Genomic DNA, 26674 nt, shown 5'->3' on the forward strand with positions numbered 1-26674 from the left:
GGCGAACAGTCCGCGCGTGTGTACGCGGCCTTAGAAAACTTTGAAGTGTTCCACCCAAACATGGCATCATCACTTCCAAAATACATATAGTTGTAGGATTTTGGGAGGAAGCAAATTAAAGAGGAAGTAAACCCATCAGGGTTTACTTCCTCTTTGATTCCCTGCAAAGGTAAAGCATAATGGACTACTATGCATCGCATAGTAGTCCATTACAGTATGTGTCACTTACCTGACACAGGAGCCAGCGAAGTCACCGCTGTCCCCTGTAGTCCGGCGCATCCATCTTCTCGGTGGGTCTCGCTGCCCCGCCGCTGTCATTCAGCGAAGCCGCGATGACGTCACTCCCGTGCATGCGCATGGGAGCCGCCACTCGCGGCGTATCGACGTTGACAGTGGTGCGCTCAGTGCACAATTCTTGTCTTACATTGGCAGCGCTTAGGCACTTTATCTATGGAGGAGAGTTGTTATTACCCTGGGGCAAGATATGTTTAGAAGACCTTTCCCTCTCCTTTTCTACATGACATAAGGGGGACTTGTTTGTGGTCCACGGAGAGAACGGGAAAAAAATGTACCTGAAAATTGTCAATGGAGGCAGAAGGAAGGAAGGAAGCTCACAAGATATTCTGTTAGGATCAACAGGGAGCAAAAAAAAAAAACCCCAAAAAATCACATATTTAACAGACCGAAATGGAGCAAAAGAGAAAAGTTCATGGGAGTAGAATATTTCTTTACCCTCGTAGCAAGGTATAGCAGGTTCATCTCCTGTCCTATTGTTTCTTGGTTTTGTCCATGAAATTAGAATTGCCCTTTATATTGTGGGATGATGCGTTATCCACAATGCTATTTTCACCCATATCATTATTCATATGTTTTACTGGCTTTCTTCTCTACATATTCCAAACCAATTAACATATCACATTGATTTATCTTGCTTCTAGGTTTCTGTTAGGAACTACCTGACAACATCTGCACTGGGTTCCCACATTCCAGAGGTATGTACTGGTTTATATATATATATATATATATCACATTAAATACTACTTCTCCAGCATGCAGGGTCGTCTTTAAGGAAGGGCAAAAGGGGCAGCTGACCTGGGCCCTGTCATTGTTGTGGGGCCCAAAGCAGCTGCCTCATACTTGCCAACTATCCCAGTTTAAATTCTCTTGTCCTTTGAAGTTTTAGTCCTGTGCTGTGTCCCGATATCTCAGTGTGAAGTGCTGGTACTAATGCTGCCCAGCTCTGCACTATTGTTGTTTACAGATGACTTCACCTGCAGACCATGTGCTTACATGTAAATAACTGGCATTGATATGTAAATAAAGGCGGCATTCATATGTATATCATGCTCCCCTGCAGCGAGGAGATGATGTGCTGTAACCTCTAGCAACTAATCAGTGAGCCGTAATGTGTGCTGTAACCTCTAGCAACCAGTCAGTAAGCAGTAATGATAATCCGTAACCGCTGGCAACCAATCGCAATTGCTTCCTGATCTGATACAGTAAACTGATTTTAAGTCTAGCAGCTATTTATTATATGTCTCAGAGCAGGTGGAGAGGGAAATTGCAGGGGGGGAGGGGGGGCAAGAAAATGTTTGCCCAGGGTCCAATCAATGTTAAAGATGGCCCTGTCAGCATGCCATAGCGATTAGGTAGATTCGGTTAACTCTGTCATCAGTTAAAATAGTTTTCTATAGTAAAACCAATCAAACTAAGCACAGAAACTATAAATTGTTGCAGAAGGTAGTTTTACGCTTATTTTATTTAACCACTTTAGCTCCGGAAAGGTTTTTTTTTTTTTTTTATAATCCAATTTTATTACATTTTTTCATTTATAACAAACCACACAATTCTATATATATAAAAAAAAATAGCTGAGAGAGAGAAAACTATTATATATATATATATATATATATATATATATATATATATATATATATATATATATATATATATATATATATATATATATATATATATATATATATATATATATATATATATATATATATATATATATATATACTTCCATCCTTACTTCCTTACTTTTCTATCTTAGATCACTTTTCCTATTTATATACTGTATTTATCGGCGTATAATACGCACGTTTTTCCCCCTAAAATCAGGGGAAAATTGGAGGTGCGTGTTATACGCTGATCCCCCACTATTTTTAATCCTTTCTGCCGCTCTCTGCGGCTTCGGGGTATTTTCGGCCGCTCTCAGCGGCTTTCGGAAAGCTGAAAATACCCGAGAACAGCCGAGTGTGGCTGAAAATAGCCGAAAGCCACCGAGAACTACCGAGCGCCGCCGAGATACACAGGACATCCGCTCTGTATCTCGGCTGCGCCATTTTTAAATGGCAAAGCCACAGACAAGGCTGCAAGTGACTGACAAGGCTGCAATGGAAGGCTGCAAATGACACTGATAAGGCTGCATTGGTGGGCATTTAAATGTAAGTTTTTTTTCTTAAACATCCCTCCTAAAAGTTTTTTTCTTTTAAATTCCCTCCTAAACTTGGGGTGCGTGTTATACGCAGGCGTGTGTTAAACGCCGATAAATACGGTAGGTTATATTCTATACAATATATAAAACCAGCCAAACCACATCCACCAAATCCAAACAGAACCAAAAACACAACAAAAACCCTCAAAAAAATAAAAATAAAAACAAAGGGGTGGAGGGGTAGAGAGAGGACATGGCAAGGGAAGACAGACATGCAGGAGGTGTGTACGGAACCTCAGTCAGCGAGGCACAGAGAACAAGGAGGAAAGCAAGGGAAGTGGGGGAGATAGAGAGGAAAAGGAAATGAAATGAAAAAGAAAAAAAAAAAAGAAGGTTTACAATGACCAGGCCATTGGAACTGCGTTACTTTTAGGCCCCTTTCACTCAAACGGACCGTTCAGGTCCGCCTGTCAGTTTTTTCGGAGGACCTGAACGGATGCTCCATGCAGATCTATGGAGCAATGGATGTCAGCGGTTACCATGTCCACTAACATCCAATCCGATCCACTAAAATCAGACGTATATCGATATGCTCACATCCGTCCTGGCAGATCGGATCGGATGAGGTCTGATGAAAACGGACATGCTGTCCGTTTTCGTCCGATCCCTCCATAGGAAACAATGGCGCCCTGACAGGCCCCTCCCCACTCAGTGAGCAGCGACGGACCTGTCATCCGCTGGCTCAGCGGAGATCAACGGAGAGATCTCCTGCTGAGCTGGCAGACAGACCTGAGCTGATCCGCCTTGTGAGAATGAGGCCTTACTGACAATTGCATGGTTGTGCGACGCTGTACACACATAAAATTTATGCCCTTTTTTCCCACAAATAAAGTTTTCTTTTGGTGGTATTTGATCACCTCTGCCATTTTAATTTTTTGTGCTATAACCCAAAAAAAAAAAAAAACAGTTTCAAAGAAAACAAAACAATATTTTTTTACTTTGTGCTATAAAACACATCCAATAAAAAAAAAAAAAAAAATCTAATTTCTTCATCAATTTAGGCCAATATGTATTCTGCTAAATATTTTTGGTAAAAAAAAATCTCAGTAAATGTATATTGATTTGGTTTGTGCAAAAATTATAGCATCTACAAACTCTAGGATATTGTTATGGAATTCTTATTTAATATTATTTTTTACTAGTAATGACAGAGATCAGCGACTTATAGTGGGACTGCGACATTGCAGCGGACAAATCAGAGACTAAGGCCGCGTACACACGCGGGGACTGTTCGCCCAACTTTGTCCGCTGAACAGTGTTTCGGCGGACAGTCCGCTCGTGTGTGGGCTTTCAGCGGACAGTTTCAGCGAACAGTCCGCTGAACAAGGTTTTTCGGAAATTCCGAAAAACTGTCCGCTGAAACTTTGTTTCAGCGAACAGTCCCCTCGTGTGTAGGCTTGTTCGTCAAACTAAGTTCCGCGCATGCTCAGAAAGGATTTACACGCCGAAAGTTATAATGCAGTGTATAGGACGTCGTATTTTCCGTCCCGTCGTACGTGCCGTTCACGTCATCGCGCACGGTTTCAGCAAACTGTTCGTTCGTCGTGTGTGGCCATGTCCGTCCATGCTAATTTTGAGCGGACTGTTTGCTGAAACTGTTTGACGGACAAAGTTGGGCGAACAGTCCCCGCGTGTGTACGCGGCCTAAGAGACACTTTTTGGGGACCCTAATACAGTGATCAGTGCTAAAACATATGCACTGTCACTGTACTAATGACACTGGTAGGGAAGAGGTTAACACCAGGGGTGATCAAAGGGTTAAATGTGTCCCTAGGGAGTGCTTGCTAACTGTTTGGGGGATGGACTGACTGGGTGGACACAGAGATCCGTGTTCCTGCTTGGCAGGAAAGGAAGATCTCTATGTCCTCCCCTGTCAGAACGGCGATCTACCTTGTTTACATATGCAGAGCACCGTTCTGCCTCTCTGGAGAATGATCATAGGTGGCCGGCGGACATTGGGTCCACCAGACCCACTGATTGGCTCCCCCTCTGTCCAATGGGCATTCCCAAGGTTTCTATTGCAGGAAATGACGTACGGGTTCATGATTTTGAGAATAAATAAAGCCACCCTGCTGACGTATATACATGGTCTTTAAGTGATTAATACAGAGAACATATTAAGGTAAAACAAAGTTATGCCTATACAAAAATTTGAAATGAAGAGAATAGAAAAACAGTGCAAGAAATATTTAATCGATGTTACAAATTTGCCATAAGCAACAGTAAAATAGTAGGGTTTAAAGAGCAGTAAATATAGATTTAATATATTTAAAACAGCAGTATATAGCAGTCTTGTGACTTTTATTAGTGTCCGGCAGAACACTGGTTAAAGCTTGTAGGAGGAGTTTTCATTCTCCTCTGACTGTCCTGTAAGGCTTCACACTTACTGACCCTCTGTCTGGACACATGCACCCAAACAAACGAAAAAAAACTCTCTAGCAATACACACCAAACTGAGCATGTGCAGAGTGCCCTCAAAGCTCTGTACTATCAGGAGATGGATTGAGGACTATGGAAGAAGTGGAGGATCAGAGAAGACAGGATGACACATACTTTTTACATAATACAGAGGATTAACCCCTTAGGTTCCACAGTGAGTATAACTAGCATGCTTTACTGCATATACAGACTGATTTTATTGTTGTGGATTTAGTGACACTTTAACCACTTCGGCTGCCCAAATCGCCGTAGGTGTACATTGGCTCGTGCATTCACTTTCGTGTTGTCTTTCTGTGTAAACAGGGCAGATTTCCATTCTGACAGGGGAGATCACACAGATCCTGTCTTTCTGCTGTGAGCCCTTCCGCCATACAGTTAGTAATTACAAACAGGGAACACATTTAACCTCTTGATCACCCCTGATGTTAACCCCTTCCCTTTCAGTGCCATTAGTGCAATGTCAGTGCATATGTGTAGCACTGATTACTGTAATAATGTCACTGGTTCCCAAAAAAGTGCCAAAAATGTCCATTAGGTGTCCGATCTGTCCGCCGCAATGTCGCAGTCCTGCTAAAAATCACGAATCGCCACCATTACTAGTAAAAAAACGAATGACAAAAATGCCATAAATCTATCCCCTATTTTGTAGATGCGATAACTTTTGCACAAAGCCATCAATATACTCTTATTTGGATTTTTTTAACCAAAAATATGTAACAGAATACATATTGGCCTAAATTGATGAATAATTTAGTTTTTTACATTTTTTTTGGAAATGTTTTATAGAACAAAGTAAAAAATGTCCCTCCTCTTTTTTGTTTATAGTGCAAAAAAATAAAAACCGCAGATGTTATCAAATACACCAAAAGAAAGCTCTATTTATGGGAAATAAAGGCCATAAATTGTATTTGGGTACAGCACAACCACGTAATTGTCAGTTAATTTTGTCATATTGTCAGTGTCATATCGCAAAAAAGGGCCTGGTCAGTAAGGGGGTAAATCCTTCCGGGGCTGAATTGGTTAAAAGGGTTCATGTTTATAGTTATGTTAAATGTTTAGTTTAGCTGAGGAAGGGTAATTGTTGAGGGTACATTTTAAAGTGTTACTAAACCTAAAAACGTTTTTTGCTTTTATGCATTGTTTGTATTAATGTAAAAAACTTTTTCAGTTTCGCTGTGCCCCCCATCCCTGTGTGAAGGGGAAGAGAGGGGAGAGGAGATCAGTGCTGTGCACAGCTGCATCTCTATTCTTCCCTCTTTTCCTCTTTACACAGCATTCGAGCAGCAGAAACCATTGGCTCTTGCTGCTGTCAATTTGATGCAGTGAGGAAGAAGTGCAGGGCGGGCCTAAGTCCTGCTGTTCTACGGAGCATGACTCCATAGACACACAGGTCAGGAGCATGCAGACTACGCGCTCACCATAGCCAGCGGCTGGCTATGGTAGTCCTAAAAAGAAGATGAGAAGCCAATATCGCCGCTGAGGACCCAAAAGAGGAGGATCGGGGCCACTCTGTGCAATACCACTACACAGAGCAAATAAGTATAACATGCTTGTTATTTTAATAATAAAAAAATAAATATATATAATAAATATAATAATATATATATATATATATATATATATATATATATATATATATATATATATTAATTACTATATAATATATATATATAATTTCACTGTACTGGCCGTGTGTACTTACATGTGCATGCTTTAATCTTTGAGACAAGCATATGCTACTGGCAGGATCAACCAGGTAGGCCTTTAAGGGTAGGAGCAAACTAATTGTTATTGTTATGATAAGTTAATGATAGGTAATAGCGGGGGGCCAACATCACACATTTATTACAGTGTAGTATAGGATAAGGGAATGGAAGAACCCATCTCAGATTACATTTGCTGCCTTTTTAATCATTGGTGAAATTTCCTTACAGCAAGTGGGGGTAAATATTCCCAGTGGGGACACAGAGAGCAAAAACCCCCAACAGAAGGTCTCAAGCCTCGAACACACGATCGGATTGTTGGCCAACAAAACCGTGGATTTGTCAGGAACCATGAAACAGACAGAGACAGAAGTACAATCAAATCACACTTGTTTATTAATAAAAATAAAAAGGTAAATAGAAAAAGCGTAGTCAAACATAGCCAGGGTCCAGTAGCCAGATCGGGTAGTCAGCCAGTCCAAAGTTCATAAACCAGATCGGGTAATCAGCCAGTCCAGACGTCAGGGATCCAAGGAGAGCAACTGCAAGCAGGATAGAAGCCAGGAGGGCTGTCAGCAAGCCAGTCTTGAAACAAACAGATGGTTCCTAGTGATGTGACCAACGCGAAGGCAGAGGAAAGAGTGAGCTGGAAGGCTTTAAATAGGCAGGTCAGACGAGCATCATCGGGAACAGCTGGTAACTGTGGAAAGAGAAGAGAGCTGGCAATTAGCCGACAGCTGAGCGGCCAGCCCTGACAGGAATTTTGTCTAAAGGGCGTTGGCCCAAAGTTGTCTTGCATACACATGGCCACACAATTGTTGGCCACCAAATACGAACGTAGTGACATACTACATTCTTTTGCTGTTTTTTTTTTTTTTTATTGGGGGGTACAACTTGGTTGGGGAAAAGGGTATATGGGATGCCCACAGGATAGTTCAATTGCCATCATATTTTAAAGATTACACACATTAGCACATAGTTAGAGCCTGAAGAGATGACGTGAATTTATAATTTCTATGATCTTCCTCCTGCATCACCATGCAGACTGTTGCTCTTTCTCTGCTTAACTGCTATTATTGTCCTATATCCAACTATTGCTTCCAAGAATTCCCCATCCATTACCGTGTAAAGAATGAGGACATCACTCTTGACCATGTAAGAGTGAAGTTCCCAGAACTTCTTTCCTCCTGCACAAAGCTTAATCCTAAAGTAAAGTAATGTCACATCTTCTTCTGTGAGTAAGAAGGACCCACTCTTAATAAGTCCTTAAGCAGGCTCTGGTTGCTCGCTGCTACTAAGCCAGAGGCCTGCAGCACCTCTAGTAGTTTAGAAGCATTCTTTTGGATGGTGGACTACTGTTCCCAGCCAGTTGACCTTGCAAATCCTGTGCCCTCAGGCCCCATTGATTTGACACATATCCCCACAGTCTCTCCTCTGATCCAGGACTCCTCATCATTCACTGTGTAAATGATGAAGACTTTGCTAATGACCGTGCAGAAGCAAAGTTCCCTCGCAGACTTCCTGGCACATCCAGCCCTCCACTGTGGTAACACTCACCGCCCTTCCACTGCCCTGAGTCTTTGATGGAGAATTTGACCTACCATGCATTCTGACAGCTTCATCTGCTCACCTGCTCCTCTGCTCCAGGAGTTCTTTATCAATGACTGTGTGATGATAAAGACATTGCCAATGACCGTGTAGAGGCAAAGTTCCCTCACGGCTCTCCCTGAGACTCCTCCTGTGATCGGGACACCCGCCCTCCCAGATGGGGGTGACCTCCTGCTGCTGTCTAATATTCCATCCTTCTCTTCACTCAGCTGACAACTCCCCCCCGAGGCATGTTATCTCAGCTTATATAAGAGACCCCTGCCAATACCAGTTGGGGATTGGTCAAGGCTCCCACATGAGCTGCCTGCCACTCCAGTTCCAGGCCCTGCCACTCTTCCAGAACATTCTCCCTGGAAGCAGGAGAGAAACCCCAGAACTAAACCACAGGTAGTCACACCCATTGGTACTCTGACCACTCCCAACCCTAAGATCAAAACTTATTTTCGAGATTTCATAATTTGCCATGTGACTAATGTTAATTCTCCATTACGAATGCTAGTTTACAAGACCAACTGCTTCTAGGTCATCCTTGCTTCCGAGCATACGTGTTTGTACTTTGGATTTTGTCCAACGGACTTGTGTACACATGCTCGGAAAATCCGACAACAGACATATGTACGCGGAAAAAATTCGAAGACATGCTAGCCAACATTTCCGACAACAATTGTCCAAAAGAGCATACACACAGTCGGATTTTCCGACAACAGCCTGACATCGAACATTTCCCATCGGAAAATCCGATCCCGTGTACGGGCCTTTACTCTTGTGGAAGCTAACACCAAGCTATGCAGTGGAATAACGTCCTTTTAAGATGTCTCCAACTTACAAGCCAACCTCAATGCACTGTTTAATGAATGTATGAAGAACATTAACAATAAAATGGGTTAAAATATTGAACTGGCAAAAAGGGATTTCTCATGTAAAACTATGATGTAAATAAAAAAAGAATAAAAAGTGACATGTTTTCTCTGCCTGCAGATCAGCTGGAAATACAAGGAGTCTCTTGCTGTGAACATGAAGATACTGCTTACTCAAACCCCACTTGTTACTCTCGACTCCAACTTCGTGTTAGTTCAGATTTCTCCAGTTGTGGAGATATTTGTGGTGACGGGTACCATGCGTAATCAGCACCTAATGACTCTCAATGTGGTGAGTAGAGGCAACTAATGCCATAGTTATAAAACAGTAATATGATTGTACCATGAGTGTACCACTTTAGATTTAAAGGCTTTCATCACAAACTTTATTAGTTATAACAGTTCTGCACATTCTTTTCATGTTAAGCTTTTGTTCTTGAAAAAAAATAGGAAATATTTTGAAAAATAAAGTGGGTATGTCATTAGTGTCTCCTATTACTTTCAGAAATGCTGTATAGAGCCAAAAAAGCAGGGTGAAAAGGTCCTTAAATAGTAGCAAATTGCTTCTAAGTCAGTTTTATGTGTAATCTTAGCATCAGAAAATTATGTAAAGTATAACTAAAGACAAAACTTTTTGTTTAGTTTTGGATACAGTGGAGAGGGATTAAAACACCTGTCCTTTAGGGAGAGTCACCCTCTTTATTTATCCTGTTTACCATTATCGTTGAAATTGAAAGTAACAGAAAATCCAGAATTTTGGGTTGTCCCCAGAAAAGTAACAGAGGGGAAATCTTCCAATGGGAACACTAGTTCTGGTGACCTGGGGGTCCCCAAGGGATTCCCTTAATTTTAAGGGATTTCCTCTCACTTCATGTTTTGGCAGGAGGTGAGGCGAAATCTCTCCAATAGGGCACAGATTGCAAAAAACAAACCAACTGAGGTTATAACCCTCACTTACTCTATCCAAAATGAAAAAAAAAAAGTTTTTCCTTTAGTTCTACTATGTGGATATATTAATGCACAACACACATACACACACCCTTACTTCATGATGTTTACTTATGTCTAAAGTCAATGTTTGGAATGGGTCATTACCCCAATTCAGTGGCTAGAGTTGGAGCTGTCAATGCCAAACTGTAGGGTGTTGCAGTAATGTTTTTATATGTCTTTTTATATTATTACATGCAAATTTTTACTAATACAAATTTCTTATTTTTACTACTGGTGTCCATAAAGTCCATACTTCCATTCCAAACATATACCGTTGAAATTAGGATGTGGCATCTAAGATCATGTTTACATGCACCCACAGTACCATCCCGTTTTGGTTGTAATGGTCTAACTATCTATACTTATGCCTAAAGGCAATAAAAAGCTAAAGGGTTTGTCATTTTGCCACTCTGTATATAAAACCCAAAAAATAGTTTTGACTTTAGATACTGGTTTTAATGTCTTTTAAACCAAAGATGCATTTGGATGAATTTATCTAAATATTTACTTTGTTTGCACAGGGCGCTAACTTGATGGCCAAGTTGGATGTGTCTAGGGGGAAGATAATGACATCAGTAGGACTGCAAGGGTAGGACTTCTGGTCTTTATCAACAGTACTGATTCCCAAATTCAGTTACTCATTGGTTTCTATTTTTCTTTTTATATAGAGATCTCAAAATCACAATGTCTGCAAGCTCTATCGGAAAGTGCAAGACAAATGTAAGCAAATTTTTACCTTCAACAAAGTATAGCTGAACTTTTTTTTTATTTTTTATCATTAGATGTTCCTTTACTAGGCTCTTGGTTCACGCAATTCATTTTGCAGTCTTCCACTTAGTTTCAGCCAAGTCAACCTGACAACTTGTGTGAGGGTGAGAGCAGTGACAGCAGTACCCAAGCATCTCCATAGGCAGAAGTGATGTTGTTGCCCTCAGAATGCAGACCCTCAATGGATAGGGGTAGATCAGGGATCTCAAACTGGAGGCCCTCCAGCTGTTGCGAAACTACAAGCCCCACAATGCCTCTGTCTGGGGGAGTCATGCTTGTAACTGTCAACCTTGCAATGCCTTATGGGACTTGTAGTTTCACAACAGCCGGAGGGCCATCAGTTTGAGATGCCTGGGGTAGATGATGTACCGATGCACAGAGGCAAGTTCTGTCTTCACTGATGCCATGTCCATAACAACCAATCATCTTCTAGCCTTCCTTTTTTCTCCACAAGGCTTGGACATGAACATCTTAAAGTGGTTGTAAACCCTTACAAACCACTTTGACCTACAGGTAAGCCTAGATTAAGGCTTACCTGTAGGTCCAAGAAATATCTCCTAAACCTACACGGTTTAGGAGATATTTACAAAAAGACAGTTACACTGGGCATGTCGATGCTAATGGCAATATGCCGTTAGTGGCGGCTCCCATGCGCATGCTCTGGCGACGTGAGTGGTCGGAACAGTGATATCCGGAAGAAGATGGATGCTCCGTGCTACAGGGGACAGCAGTGACATCGCTGGATCCTCTGTCAGGTAAGTGACACATAATGGGCTACTATGTGATGCATAGTAGACCATTATTCTTTGCCTTTGCAGGGAGACAAAGAGGAAGTAAACCCATCAGGTTTTACTTCCTCTTTAAAGCTGATTGGCTGTGTTCCAGTTGAAACATCTGAGCATCACAAAAAAAACAACAACTCTGTTCATCTTGTAATATTCACACCTAACTCACCCATCCATCTATGTCTCCATGCTTTATTTTGCTTAGAAATCATGTAAAAAAAACACCTCCTAGCATTTCTGGCTGAAGATCCATGTACTGTAGCATTCATTTCTTGTAATCCATCTGCTCTTAGCTCAGGCATGCAGGCAGGAGAGTGCGTTCAGCTGAGAAAACTTCTCCAGACAACTTCTCCTCCCATCCTAAAGACTCCTGCAATGTATGACATAATTTTTCTAGGCATGGAAAACATAAAATAACTGTAGAAATGTAAAAACAAGTTTAAAACAAGTAAATATGATATATTTTCCTATCTATTTACTAATGCTGGCAGCATTAGAATTAAAAATAATCAATGCTGACTGAGAAGGTGAAGTTCCACTCTAATTCCTGCCAGTATGTGAACACATTCATCTTGTTAGTACTCAGAGGGGTGTGCCAAAGGATTTACGTATTTCCACCAGCACTGCCCACCCCCCCCTCCCATATTGAATGAGCTCCCTAGCAGCCCTGCAGTCCTGAAAAGTGTAAAAAAAATACAAATGAATGTTTAAGAAGTTATTTGTTATTTACATTAAAGCTTGCATTAATGTTAAAAATCACATAGGTTTACAACCCCTTTAAGATTAAAGCCTTCTGTGTGCAGCAGCCACCTTCAGCCCCCCTAATACTTAGCTGAGCCCCCTTTAATTTCAGTGATGTTGCATGAGACACTCGGCTGTCCGGGACTCCCCTCCTCACTGGCTGAAACAGCACCACAGCACAGCGCCATTGGCTCCCACTGCTGTCAATCAAAGTCAGTCAGCCAATCAGGAGAGAAAGGGGACAGGGCCGGGTCGCGGCTTTGTGTCTGAATGGACACAGGTATCTGTGACTCGGCCTGGGTGCCCCCATAGGAAGATGTTTGCTGTGGGGGCACTCAACAGGAGGGAGGGGCCAGGATCACAATAGAGGGACCCGAGAAGAGGAGGATCTAGGTTGTTCTGTGCACAATCACTGCAGAGAGCAGGTAAGGGTATTTTTGTTATTTTTAAGGGAAAAAAACAAGACTTTACAATCACTTTATTTGTTTTTGTGCATTTTAATATTGCATAACAAAATGTAAAAAAAATGTTTAACACAACCATGAACTTATTGTTTCATTTACACTGCCTTTTTCTGTTTTTGCTGATAGCCATCAGTGCTGATGGGGTACATGCGTGAAATCTTCAACAGGGCTTACCTGGTTCAGCTTAATGGTAAACAAAAGTATTCATTAACTGTGTTTTCATTTTAAAGCAGAAATATTTAAACTCAATTTAGCCTAAAACAGCTAAGTATTAAAAACAAAACAAATATTCAATAGCTGTGTAATAATAAGACAGAGACATCTAAAATACATTTTTCCTAAGGCCCCTTTCACACTAACGTCCCGTTCAGGCCCGCCTGTCAGTTTTTCAGGCGGACCTGAACGGGTGCTCCATAGAGCTCTATGGAGCGTCGGATGTCAGCGGTGACATGTCCGCTGACATCCGACCCGCTCCGATCCGAAAAAGTGTGACGGAGGAAAAAGCTATTTTTCCATCCGTCTGCGGATCGGATCGGATGACGACGGGCACTGCGGTCCGTCGTCATCCGATCTCCCATAGGGGAGAGCGGCGCTGTGACAGATCCGTCCCTGCACAGTGTGCGGAGACAGACCTGTCATCTCCCTGCTCAGCGGGGATCGGCGGAGTGATCCCCGCTGAGCAAACGGACATCCACGGGGCGGATCAGAACTGATCCGCCCCGTGTGAAAGGACCCTAATACCTAGACTGAGTCAAGGCTAGGACACTGAGTCAAAATAAGTAAAATTTGTGCTGAAAATATGTGATAGTCAACAATAAGTGTTACAACTATTGAAAACTTAAGAAACCTGGAAAAAAAATCATATCGTTCTGCTTTAGGAAATAAACTCATTAATCAATAAACCATAGGAACTATAGTTCATATTCACATTAGAGATGGGCTGAACACCCCCCAGTTCGCAGCAGAACACCCGAACAGGGTCTAAGACGAACGGCGAACCCATTAATGATGCTTTAGACCCCTTTCACACTGAGGGCGTTTTGCAGGCGCTATAGAGTTAGAAATAGCACCTGCAATCCGCCCTCAAACTGCTGCTCCATTGTCCCTCGGGCTTTCACACCGGAGCGGTGTGCTGGCAGGACATCAGGAAAAGTCCTGCCAGCAGCTTCTTTGGAGCGGTGTGTTTACTGCTCCTCCACCGCTGCTCCCCATAGAAATTAATGGGGCAGCGCTGCAATACCGTTGGCAAAACGTACTATTGCGGTGTATTGCGGGCGGTTTTAACCCTTTCTCAGCCGCTAGCGCCGCAAATCCGACGGTTTTACAGATACATCTGTTGACGTTTTCAGGTCATGATATAGTTTAGTAATTACATTCTACTCCTCGTAAACTAAAATGTAGATGTTTCATCTCTTATTAATATGGCTTCCTCTGAAAACTTTTTGGATGAATGATATAAAGAAAAAAAAGTTTGATTGAATGTATCTAACTATTATTAGTGGTAATATTTTGATCTTAGATTCAAATTATGATGAGCTGACTCATGTCACCATAGTCTGTAGCTCCACTTGCTGTCTGAAGTCTTTAAAATTTTCATTTTTTGACAAATGGGCATTTCTCTTTTAATTTGACATCTTATAATAGTGCATACTTTTTTATATGTTATTTTTATACTGACTTACTATACCATTTTTACAGCTGACCTGAGTGTTGGAGTATCTTTACCATCATTGCCAGGTGTTGACCTTATTCATGAAGTCATAGAAGTGAAAAAGGTAAGCAATGCATGTTAAAAGCTACTTCTTAGCCCTTGTACACACGGTCGGACATTCCGACGAAGAATGTCCGATCGGACCGTGTTGTCGGATAATCCGACCGTGTGTGGGCTCCATCGGACTGTTTCCGTCAGAATATCCGACGGACCAAGTTTTCCAGCTTGGCTATAAAACTTTCCGACAACATGATCCGATCGGACTTGGTCCGATTGTGTGTAGAGAATTCCGATCGGACAAAGTGCCATGCATGCTCAGATCAAATTCCTACACCAAAGCTATTGGCTACTAGCCTGAACGTAGTTCCGTCATAACTAAATAACGTCATCACGTTCTGAACGATCTGACTTTCCGACAACTTTGTCCGACCGTGTGTATGCAACAGTTTCGGACAAAATCCGTCAGAATTTGGTTGTCGGAATGTCCGACCGCGTATACAAGGGCTAACTGTAAATATTCTTGTGGGTCACTAAGAGGGAAGTAACATTTGTTGAGCTCACCAGTCCTTGTCTGGGGTGTGAACTTGACCTGGAGTTCACCGCTGGTATGCACCATTTTAGTAAATGGTGATATTTGGCAAGCTCCCTCATTCTTGTTTTGCATGACAGCTCATCCCCTCTTGTTTTTACCTGTGGAATGGGCAGATATACACAAGAGAAGACACTGATGTAGAACACACGGTTTTACTTATTTTCAGTTAGGGTATGTCACATCTTTTAGTGCTGTTATGGCCCTGAATAACTAAATTCAGAGATTTTGGCTTCATGCACACCGGGTTTTAGGCCCCTGTGCATGAGGGTCTGGGATTTAGCTGCAGCTGGAAGGCACTATTGCACCACCCAACCCCAATAATGGCAGAGATCCTGACAGCTGCTCTGGCTGGAGGGGCTGAGTGGTGCATCTAGCAGTATGTACTAGGATAATATGCAATCAAAGACAAATGCCCAGAATGCAAGTTGTCTGCATTCTGGGCATTTGTCCCTGTGTGCATACTGCTCTAAATTGAAGTACCACTAAGTGAGTTCAACCGCAACAGCTGACATAATCTCTGCATGCCAGAGGGGCTGGATGATTCGCCTGTGCCCTGCAGCTAATCGCCAGTACCTCATGTACTGGGACTAAACGCCCAGTGTGCATGAGGTTTAAGAGGATGTGTTGTTGTAGCAGTTCACTAATTTCTACGTTTTAGGGGAGCCTACAATATCGTCCTTGCCATTTGGTTGTGTGACACAAAGAGACTTATATTGCATTTACTATCAACAGGGGCATGTATGGGTATATACATAAAAATATATGTCTTTGGGTAAAAACAAACATCATAAATGTTGAGTTGATGTACATGTTTGGAGTTGCCCTGATCTTTGGATCTTAAAAGATATAGATGGCTTGATAAAGCAGGGCATGGTACATTTAAAGAGGAAGTAAACCCTGATGGGTTTACTTCCTCTTTCATTCCCTGCAAAGGCAAAGCATAATGGACTACTATGCATTGCATAGTAGTCCATTATGTGTCACTTACCTGACACAGGAGCCAGCGAAGTCACCGCTGTCCCCTGTAGTCCGGCACATCCATCTTTACGATGGGGTCTCGCAGCTCCGCCACTGTCATTCGGCGAAGCCGCGATGATGTCACTTCCGCGCATGCGCACGGGAGCCGACACGCGCGGCATCTCCGTCATTGAAGATGCCGCGCTCAGTGCGCCTGCGCGCTGCTGTCTACGGTGCCTGTCTTCGGGCAAATATCTCCTAAACCGTATAAGTTTAGGAGATATTTCTTGGCCCTACAGGTAAGCCTTAATCTAGGCTTACTTGGAGGTCAAAGTGTGTTGTAAGGGTTTACAACCACTTTAAATATGGGCAAATCCGGGACTGGTTGTCAGAAGATTAGGAGAGGGTTAGTGTGTTCTTTTTTAGTTTTGAAGGTTGTGGTAGTCTGCTTAATAAAGATGAGCTGGCGGTATTACTTTAAAGTTCACTTGAATAAGCCGAATGAAAGCGGGACCCCAAAACATAATATTTCCACAGAATAGTTCCTAATAAAGATTTGTACAGTTTGCTTAATTAGGTCAATGATATAATAAGGGCATAATGGGGCAAGGAGGTTTGCCCCTAAACCATCAGCATTGTTGTCTGCAGTATCTCTATTTTGTTCCAACCATGGGACCAGGGGTCACTTTTGGGGAGGAAGTATGGGATTTCTTTAAGCAAGGGCTTTCTTTATAAGAGACCTCTTGCACGCTGTACTATTAGCAATCTTGTAAGTGGTCTTTTGGACCACTTCCTACCAGTTTATGAACAAATAGGTAAATCAAATATTTACCTAATAGCTCCATATCAGCAGCAGACTATATTTTCTATTACTAATCATCTCTACCCTTTATTACTTTTAAAACCACCCATAATACATGTGTATACTATGTAGTGCCCCCCTTACCCACCGGCATTAGGGAGAGCTGAGGCTTCACCTCAGGATGCTGCCAATCACTTTTAGGCTGAACAAAAGTAAGGTTATTGCTTACAACAACAAACTAAGGGAGAGAGGGTTAGGGCACAGGACACCCTAGGACAGTAGACAAACAGACCCGCAGACCCAAAGACACAAAAATAGGCAGGTAGACAGCAGTATAAAACAAGGGCCTTAGGCCTGCACCCCACCTTCTATGTAGCAACAGCTGTCTCCTGTAGAAAACAAAAACTCACAGTACCGTGCAGGGTTTCCTTGGATGAGTGCATCTTGACACTTTCCCAAGCTCTCCACAGTCCCAGGCTCATGGAAGAGTAACGGCTGGTGCTTCATCTCAACTTCATCCCTCATATCTCCAGGCAACAAACAGGCTCTCTCTGACTGAGCCTCAAGTGCTTTTCTAGGCCTTAGGCGCCAGGCCTCACCCAACGCAGCTGTTCCTCATACATCCACACCAGACCAAGGTCTCAGTGGGAGGACCCAGATCACTTGATTTCCCCTTAATATATACTCTCTCCCAGCATGCTCAGTGGCCATGAAACTCCTAGCTCATCAGCTAATGCCAAAGGTAACAGTGCCACCTACTGACAGAAGGGAGAAGCCACAGCCACACCAGATTTAGGAGAAAACCCAAATGATCACAAAGACTGACAATTAGCCAGGGTAACTACAACCTAGCACAGCTAAATTTACTGGTGGCCCCTGTTTAAGACAAGGGTATTACAACTAATAATTTCATAAAATCATTGATTGCTTTCTGTATTTGTTTTTTACAGCAATATGCAGTTGTGTCATGTGATCTCCAGTATGTCAAGTAAAATCAAGCTGTGAAGTGTTATCCCTGTATATTCTATAAGAATCAGGGATGAAGACAGAGCCTAACATCCAGGAAAAGGACAATGATAAACCATTAATTCAAATAAAAAATATAAAAGCCTTTAATTCTTCTTGCATACCTTCATTCTCAAGAACTGTTTTCATTATTAAAAAAATAAAATAAAATAAAACTACCTGCACTTGTTTTTTCCACCTATTTCGATGTTAAAGTGTCATGTCTATGAAGTAATAATTTATGTGATACTGGTGACCTATGGTGATCCTAGGATTCATAAAATCAGGATCCCACACAGAGCTTTCTACAAGATTAAGTTTATTTAACCACTTTCAGACCGGACCATTTTGCTGGTAAATGACCAGAGGTCTTTTTACACTTTGGCACTGCGCTGCTTTAACTGGTAATTGCGCGGTCATGCAATGTTGTACCCAAACAAAATTTGCGTCCTTTTCTTCCCACAAATAGAGCTTTCTTTTGATGGTATTTGATTGCCTCTGCGATTTTTATTTTTTGCGATATAAACGTAAAAAGACCGCAAATTTTGAAAAAAAATGATATTTTCTACTTTTTGTTATTAGAAAAATCCAATAAACTCAATTTTAGTCATACATTTAGGCCAAAATGTATTCAGCCACATGTCTTTGGTAAAAAAAAAGTCAATAATTGTATATTTATTGGTTTGCGCAAAAGTTGTCACATCTACAAACTAAGGTACGTTTTCTGGAATTTACGCAGCTTTTAGTTTACGACTGCCTATCTCATTTCTTGAGGTGCTAAAATGGCAGGGCAGTACAAAACCCCCCCAAATGACCCCATTTTGGAAAGTAGACCCCCTAAGGAAATTGATAAGAGGCATGTTGAGCCCATTGAATATTTTATTTTTTTGCCTCAAGCGATTGAATAATGACAAAAAAAAAATTTTTTTTTTTTTTTTACACAAAGTTGTCACTAAATGATATATTGCTCACACATGCTATGGGCGTATGTGAAATGACACCCCAAAATAAATTCTGCTGCTTCTCCTGAGTACGGGGATACCACATATGTGGGACTTTTTGGGAGCCTAGCCGCGTACGGGGCCCCGAAAACCAAGCACCGCCTTCAGGCTTTCTAAGGGCGTAAATTTTTGAGTTCACTTCTCACTACCTATTACAGTTTTGAAGGCCATAAAATGCCAAGATGGCACAAAACCCCCACAAATGACCCCATTTTAGAAAGTAGACACCCCAAGCTATTTGCTGAGAGGCATGTTGAGTTCATGGAATATTTTATATTTTGCCACAAGTTGCGGGAAAATTACAAACTTTTTTTTTTTTTTTTTCACAAAGTTGTCACTAAATGATATATTGCTCACACATGCCATGGGCATATGTGAAATGACACCCCAAAATAAATTCTGCTGCTTCTCCTGAGTACGGGGATACCACATATGTGGGACTTTTTGGGAGCCTAGCCGCGTACGGGGCCCCGAAAACCAAGCACCGCCTTCAGGCTTTCTAAGGGCGTAAATATTTGACTTCACTCCTCACTACCTATTACAGTTTTGAAGGCCATAAAATGCCAAGATGGCACAAAACCCCCACAAATGACCCCATTTTAGAAAGTAGACACCCCAAGCTATTTGCTGAGAGGCATGTTGAGTCCATGGAATATTTTATATTTTGCCACAAGTTGCGGGAAAATTACAAACTTTTTTTTTTTTTTTTTTTTTTTCACAAAGTTGTCACTAAATGATATATTGCTCACGCATGCCATGGGCATATGTGAAATGACACCCCAAAATAAATTCTGCTGCTTCTCCTGAGTACGGGGATACCACATATGTGGGACTTTTTGGGAGCCTAGCCGCGTACGGGGCCCCGAAAACCAAGCACCGCCTTCAGGCTTTCTAAGGGCGTTACAGTTTTGAAGGCCATAAAATGCCAAGATGGCACAAACCCCCCCCAAATGACCCCATTTTGGAAAGTAGACACCCCTAAATTTAGGGGTACACTAGTGAGACTAGGTAATAAATGGCGGGTGCCCTGAAACTATAAAAAAATAACTAACCAACCAGCGTCACCTGTAACAGTTATATGGTGATCACTGGTGAAAGGGTTAACTAGGGGGCAATCAGGGGGCTTTATGCGGTAGTATATGGGGGTCCCTGGCGCTATAAAAAGCTGCGGCGAACCTAAATACCTACCTGCCTAACTAGCGTCACCTGTGACACTAATACAGCGATCAGAAAAACGATCGCTTATTAGGCTGGGTTCACACTGGAGCGATGCGGGAACGCCACGAATGCGCGGCGGGTTCCCGCATCGCATGCCTCCCGGCGGCAGTTCACACTGCCCTATGCGAACTGCTGGGAGTGTCAGTGAAATGTTACTGACACCCCCAGATCAGTTCGCATATCGCAGTGCGATCTGCAAACTCGGATCGCATGGTGTGAACACCCATGCGATCCGATTCTGCTGCGGGCCAAAAAAAGGGTCCCGTGCGAATTTGCGGCGGGTGCGGCGGGTGCGGCGAATGGCTGAACTCGAATCGCACAGAGATCGGATGTGATTTGCACTGCAGTGCGGTGCGAATCACATCCGTTCTCAAACCGCTGCAATCTGAACCCAGCCTTAGTGACACTGGCGACGGGGGGTGATCACGGGGTTAAACCTTTATTGGGGGGGTTAGGGGGGTACCTTAGAACTAAAGGGGGCTAACCCTAACTGCCCTAACAGTTATTAGTCACAAATGACACCCGCCGGGTGATCAGGGGGTTAAACCTTTATTAGGTAATAAATGGCGGGTGCCCTGAAACTATAAAAAAATAACTAACCAACCAGCGTCACCTGTAACAGTTATATGGTGATCACTGGTGAAAGGGTTAACTAGGGGGCAATCAGGGGGCTTTATGCGGTAGTATATGGGGGTCCCTGGCGCTATAAAAAGCTGCGGCGAACCTAAATACCTACCTGCCTAACTAGCGTCACCTGTGACACTAATACGGCGATCAGAAAAATGATCGCTTATTAGGCTGGGTTCACACTGGAGCGATGCGGAAACGCTGCGAATCCGCGGCGGGTTCCCGCATCGCATGCCTCCCGGCGGCAGTTCACACTGCCCTATGCGAACTGCTGGGAGTGTCAGTGAAATGTTACTGACACCCCCAGATCAGTTCGCATATCGCAGTGCGATCTGCAAACTCGGATCGCATGGTGTGAACACCCATGCGATCCGATTCTGCTGCGGGCCAAAAAAAGGGTCCCGTGCGAATTTGCGGCGGGTGTGGCGGGTGCGGCGGGTGCGGCGAATGGCTGAACTCGAATCGCACAGAGATCGGATGTGATTTGCACTGCAGTGCGGTGCGAATCACATTCGTTCTCATAAACCGCTGCAATGTGAACCCAGCCTTAGTGACACTGGCGACGGGGGGTGATCACGGGGTTAAACCTTTATTGGGGGGGTTAGGGGGGTACATTAGAACTAAAGGGGGCTAACTCTAACTGCCCTAACAGTTATTACAGTCACAAATGACACCAATGCAAAAAAAAAAAAAAAAAAATGACATTGGTGTCACTGTGACTGGGGGGCAGGGGTAATTGGGGGGGTGATCGGGGGGTAAAGGGGGGGTGTGAGTGTGCCTGGCATGTTCTACTGTGTGTGTAGAGTGTTGGTGCAACTCACCGATCCGCTCTCCTCCGTGTCGGAACGGAAAATACCGACACGGAGGAGAGAATACATCACTTCCTCTCCTGTGTTTACATTACAGGAGAGGAAGTGATGTCACCGGGGATTTCCATTCGTCGAGAGCGATCGCGAGGGGGTGGCCATGAATGAATGGCCGCCCCCTCATCCCGGATCGCTCTCGAAGAAATGCCGACCGCCGCAGGCACCGGGGGGGGGCCCGATCGGGCCCCCCACCCGCGGGCAGGCAGGGACTTATATATACGCCCATATGCCTGCCCGTGCCATTCTGCCGACGTATATCGTCGTGCGGCGGTCGGCAAGTGGTTAATAAGGTAGTGAAAAAAGAAGGTGACCACAGCTGATAATTTTGATTTTGACAAGTTTACTAAAATATAAAAAAACAATTGGTTGATATGGGTTATTGCCCTTTCTGTCTGGCATTGTACCTTTCACTTCTTCTGAAATTAGGCACATGACTTCTAAATAAGATCTGAAGCCTGTACACATTATATCTATGAAATGAGGGTAGAGCACCCACAGGCAAGAGATGACTGGTGCCAAATGTGATTACAGTCAGATTGCGAAATGATGCCAAGTGCTACATTGCAACATCCACAGATACTTTAGAAGATTGATGTAATCAGAATAATCAGAATGAAATTTCCCAGATGACCACAATGTTCCCTTAAGATAAGGCCAGGGTGTCAGCTGTGTTTGCTCAGAGCTCAGCCAAAATGACCATACATGATTGTGTCATAGTCATTTTACAGAACTATTGTTCGGCAGTTAAAAGCTCCATTACAATTATAATATCTATTGGAGAAGATATCTACTCATATAGAATTCAATATCAATTGCATCAATCAGCCCATATGGCAGTACAATTCTAATAGTATCTGAAAATTTTTGGACATGTTTGGCAGTCAGATTCAACTTATGTCTATCAGTAGCCATAGAACAAAAAAAAACACCATGAACATTGGCATTCATTGGATTCCACTTCATATTTAGAGACCTGGAGACTGATTTACTAAAGGCAAATAGACTTATCACTTTGCAAAAAAGGTTGCACTTTGCAAGGGAATTTGCCCCAGAGGCCAGTGAATGTGGTGAAGGTTCACTTTGCAAATAACACCCAATCAGGTGCAAGGAAAATGTAAAAAATGAAAACTTTCTTTTTGCACATGATTGGATGAAAGAAGTCAATAGAGCCTCACCTCATTCTCTAAGCTCTGCCTTTAGTAAATCAACCCCTTGGTGTATGACCATGGATTGACATAGGGCCAATGTGGTGCCCATTTTTAAAAAGGGATCAAAGTCTTTACCAAGTAACTATAGACCTGTTAGTTTAACTTCTATAGTCGGGCAGATACTGGAGAGTTTAATAAAAGACCATATAGAAGAGTTCTTGCTGGAAATAAATATTTTAAGCAACAGATAGCATGGATTTATAAAAGACAGAAGTTGTCAAACAAACCTGATTTCTTTTTATGAGGAAGTAAGTAAAACCTTGGACAAAGGAGTGGCTGTGGACGTGGTATACCTGGATTTCGCAAAAGCGTTTGACGCAGTTCCCCACACACGGCTCATGTGTAAGGTAAAGTCTACAGGCTTGGAAAGATCAATTTGTAAATAGATAGAAAACTGGCTGAAAGAATTCAGAGAGTAGTCATTAATGTTTTTTACTCTGAACGGTCTAAGGTTATCAGTGGTGTATCCCAAGGTTCTGTGCTGTGTGCCTTACTTTTATTTTTCATTAATATTTTTATTAAAGATATTGAAAGACATTAAAGATGTATCAATACACAAGAGTAGGGCTCCAACTGGACTACCAACAAAGGTGACACATCAGCAACATATTCAGCAAGGTACTCCATGCATAAAGTATAGTCAACACACTTGACATGACAAGGCATAAAGAGCAGGTTAAGACATTCTTAAATTATGAAGTTTGTGTAAGAAATTGCATATGCCTGTTGACCTGTCAAGGTCACTGAGAAAGTTTTCTGCATGTCTGCATTTCCTGAGAAGAGTGGACGAGGGGGCCAACTATTAAGTCAGCCCCTCACCCCAAACTCTTTACCCTTCGGGGATCGTTTAGGTAGGGGATGAAGAAGGGAGAGAAGATGGGGAAAAGAAAGAGTGAGGGGGAAGGGGGGAAGAAGGGATGAGTGTGTTGCCTCATACACACGAGTGGATTTTCCATCGGAAAAATCTTGGGTGGTTTTTCCGACAGAATTCCACTCAAGCTTGGCTTGCATGCACACCGTCACAGAAAAGTTTGCTGAACTTTCTACCATCAAGAACACGGTGACGTACAACACTATAACGAGCCGAGAAAATGAAGTTCAATGTTTCCAAGCATGTGTTGAATTGTTTCCAAGCATGCGCAGGAATTTTGCGCATCGGAATTGCTACAGACGATTGGAATTTCCGATCAAAACTTTTTCTGACCGAAAAATTGAGAACCTGCTCTCAATGTTTTGCTGGCGGGAATTCGGCCAGCAAAAGTCCAATATAGCATACACACGGTAACATTTTCCGACCAAAAGCTCTCATCGGTCTTTTGCTGGTCGAATTTCCGATCGTGTGTACGCAGCATAAAGAGAAGTTAGTGGTAGGAGAGTGGGTGGGATTGCCACCAGCTACCCTCTCCATCTACTCCTCTCAGCACAATTTCTAGAATGTAGGCACCTCCAGTGCCGTCAGATTATATCTATAGCAGAGCATGACCGTGCAATGTCCACTAACCAGTATCACCAGATATTACTATCCTTGAGAATTTTGGTAGATAAACCAGGCTTCCCAGTCGAGAAGCTTGAGATCCTATCTTGGGAGGTATAGATCAGCTCCTCTATCGCTGCGATGTCATTGATGCACGATGCCCATTCTTTTATTGAAGGGTTCAATGTAGATCTCCAATGCACTGGTAAGCATAGCCTAGCAACATTTATCATATACATAGCCACTGATTGACACTTACTTTTTAATATCTTTATAAATTATATTGGGTCTGGGATTAAAAGTAACATTTCTGTCTTTGCAGATGACACTAAGCTATGAAGTGGAATAACGTCCTTACAGGATGTCTCCAATTTGCAAGCCAACCTCAATGCACTGTCTAATTGGGCAACTAAGTGGCAAATGAGGTTTAATGTTGATAAATGTAAAGTTATGCACTTGGGGGCTAAGAATATGTATGCATCATACATCCTGGGGGGGGGGTACAACTGGGAAAATAAATGGTGGAGAAGGATAGAGTTAGTAAGATTGAATAAAGACACCAGTCCATTCAATTCAACCAGAATGAGTGTCTGCAATTGTCCCTATCCTTGTACATTGCACACTCACATCATTCCCTACCCTCAAGGAGCCCATAATCCAAGGTCCCCATTCATATACTAGGGCCATTTTTTTTGGACAGAAGCCAATGAACCTACCAACATGTCTTTGGAGTGTGGGAGGAAACCGGAGTACCCGGTGGGGGTTTTGGTAGATCATAAGCTTCATAATAGCATGCAATGCCAAGCTGCAGTTTCCAAAGCAAGCAAAGTCCTTTCTTGTATTAAGAGAGGTATGGACACTAGAGAGAGATATAATTTTCCCCTGTACAAATTATTAGTAAGACCTCATCTGGAATATGCAGTTCAGTTTTGGGCACCGGTTCTCAAAAAAGTATATGGGGGAACTGGAGAAAGTGCAGAGAAGGACAACTAAACTAATAGGAGGCATGAATGAATGAATGAAATAATTTGTATAGCGCACAACGCGAACTGAATCGCCTCATGGAGTAGCTCAGCTATGAGGAAAGATTAGAGCAACTAAATCTATTCCTTCTTGAGAAGAGGAGATTAAGAGGGATATGATCAACTTTACAAATATATAAGGGCTCCATATAGGGAACTTGGTGTTGGGTTCGGAAAGGTTTTTTCACAGTAAGAGCTGTGAAAATGTGGAATAGACTCCCTCCAGACGTGGTTCTGTCAAGCTCAGTAGATTGCTTTAAAAAAGGCCTGGATTCTTTCCTAAATGTACATAATATAACTGGGCACTGACATTTATAGGTAAAGTTTATCCAGGGAAAATACAATTGCCTCTTGGGGATCAGTACGGAATTTTTTCCCCTGCAGTAGCAAATTGGATCATGCTTTGCTGGGGTTTTTTGCCTTTTTCTGAATCAACTGTGGGTATAGGTTTGTGTTTTTTCTTTGTTTTTGGTTGAACTTGGTGGACTTTTATCTTTTTTTTCAATCTGAGTAACTATGACAGGAGGCCAGATAAAGGATTGGAAGCCTTTTGGTGAAACAATGGGGTTTATATAAATAAAAAAAACTGTGCACAGAAGATGATTTCTGATTCGTAGCTACAAATATGTTCTTTTTGCTTTTTTCCTATTTAATTGAAAACCTATTAGAGAACTACTCACAAAGGGGCTTATGAAGGAAGGTGAGGAAATTCTGAAGTGAATAAAAGTCCATCAGCACTGAACCGTACGCTTTAATTTCTAGAAATAGTGCAGAGGTCACCTAATGCCTGATAGTTGATACCATGACACACTGATTTCATACACTGTACATTTACAATCTTGGAAACGGTGTGGGAAGTCAGGTATATAGCAGCAAAAGCTCTTATCCTGGCCACAAACACACAAAATTTCCATCAAAGTCAACCACTTTTCACCACTGTTATATTACACTGACCAAACAAATTAAATCAACTGGACACCAAAACTGTGACACCACTGAGGCTGTTTGTGGTAGGGTGCCTTAAAAAAGAAATCTTATAGTAAATGCATATACAAGAAAAACAAAGCCGTGCTTGTGCAATGCAGAAATTAGTTAAATACACATTCAGTAAATCATAAACTAGAATATTATATAAAGTCCCCATCGATAAGTGAAAAGTTATCTTTAAAAACTCACTGTAAGAGATCCAACACCAACAGTGATATAAACTCCTGTGAAAACCTTCATCTCAGATAGTAGGGGCGCTTACCAGATCCTATTGACCCTCTATCTCTAGAGAGATCAATTGAGCAGTGACCATAACCATCTATGGGGCATTGCAGGTAGAGATGCACTC

The 26674-nt window shown here is 42.4% G+C and overlaps 1 protein-coding gene and 1 long non-coding RNA gene across 2 annotated transcripts in view; one reads left to right on the forward strand and one right to left on the reverse strand.

The window, feature by feature from the left end:
• BPIFB2 (BPI fold containing family B member 2) overlaps positions 1 to 18059 on the forward strand; it is a 43990-nt gene extending 25931 nt beyond the window's left edge. The window contains exons 10-16 of the mRNA XM_077459032.1: positions 939 to 992; positions 9229 to 9399; positions 10619 to 10686; positions 10766 to 10817; positions 12982 to 13045; positions 14554 to 14630; positions 17868 to 18059. Coding sequence (XP_077315158.1) covers positions 939 to 992; positions 9229 to 9399; positions 10619 to 10686; positions 10766 to 10817; positions 12982 to 13045; positions 14554 to 14630; positions 17868 to 17909 — 528 coding nt within the window. The 3' untranslated portion in view covers positions 17910 to 18059. The remainder of the gene's footprint in view (positions 1 to 938; positions 993 to 9228; positions 9400 to 10618; positions 10687 to 10765; positions 10818 to 12981; positions 13046 to 14553; positions 14631 to 17867) is intronic.
• Positions 7022 to 17553, reverse strand: LOC143935284 (uncharacterized). Its single transcript, XR_013263485.1, has 3 exons — positions 17333 to 17553; positions 11820 to 12020; positions 7022 to 7342 (listed from the first exon to the last, which is right to left on the reverse strand). It is a non-coding gene; the product is annotated as an uncharacterized LOC143935284 (long non-coding RNA).
• Positions 18060 to 26674: the final 8615 nt, after the last annotated feature.

This window comes from Lithobates pipiens, unplaced genomic scaffold, assembly GCF_037356315.1.
Source record: "Lithobates pipiens isolate NorthernLeopardFrog02 unplaced genomic scaffold, aLitPip1_a1.2 Scaffold_28, whole genome shotgun sequence".
Taxonomy (NCBI): domain Eukaryota; kingdom Metazoa; phylum Chordata; class Amphibia; order Anura; family Ranidae; genus Lithobates; species Lithobates pipiens.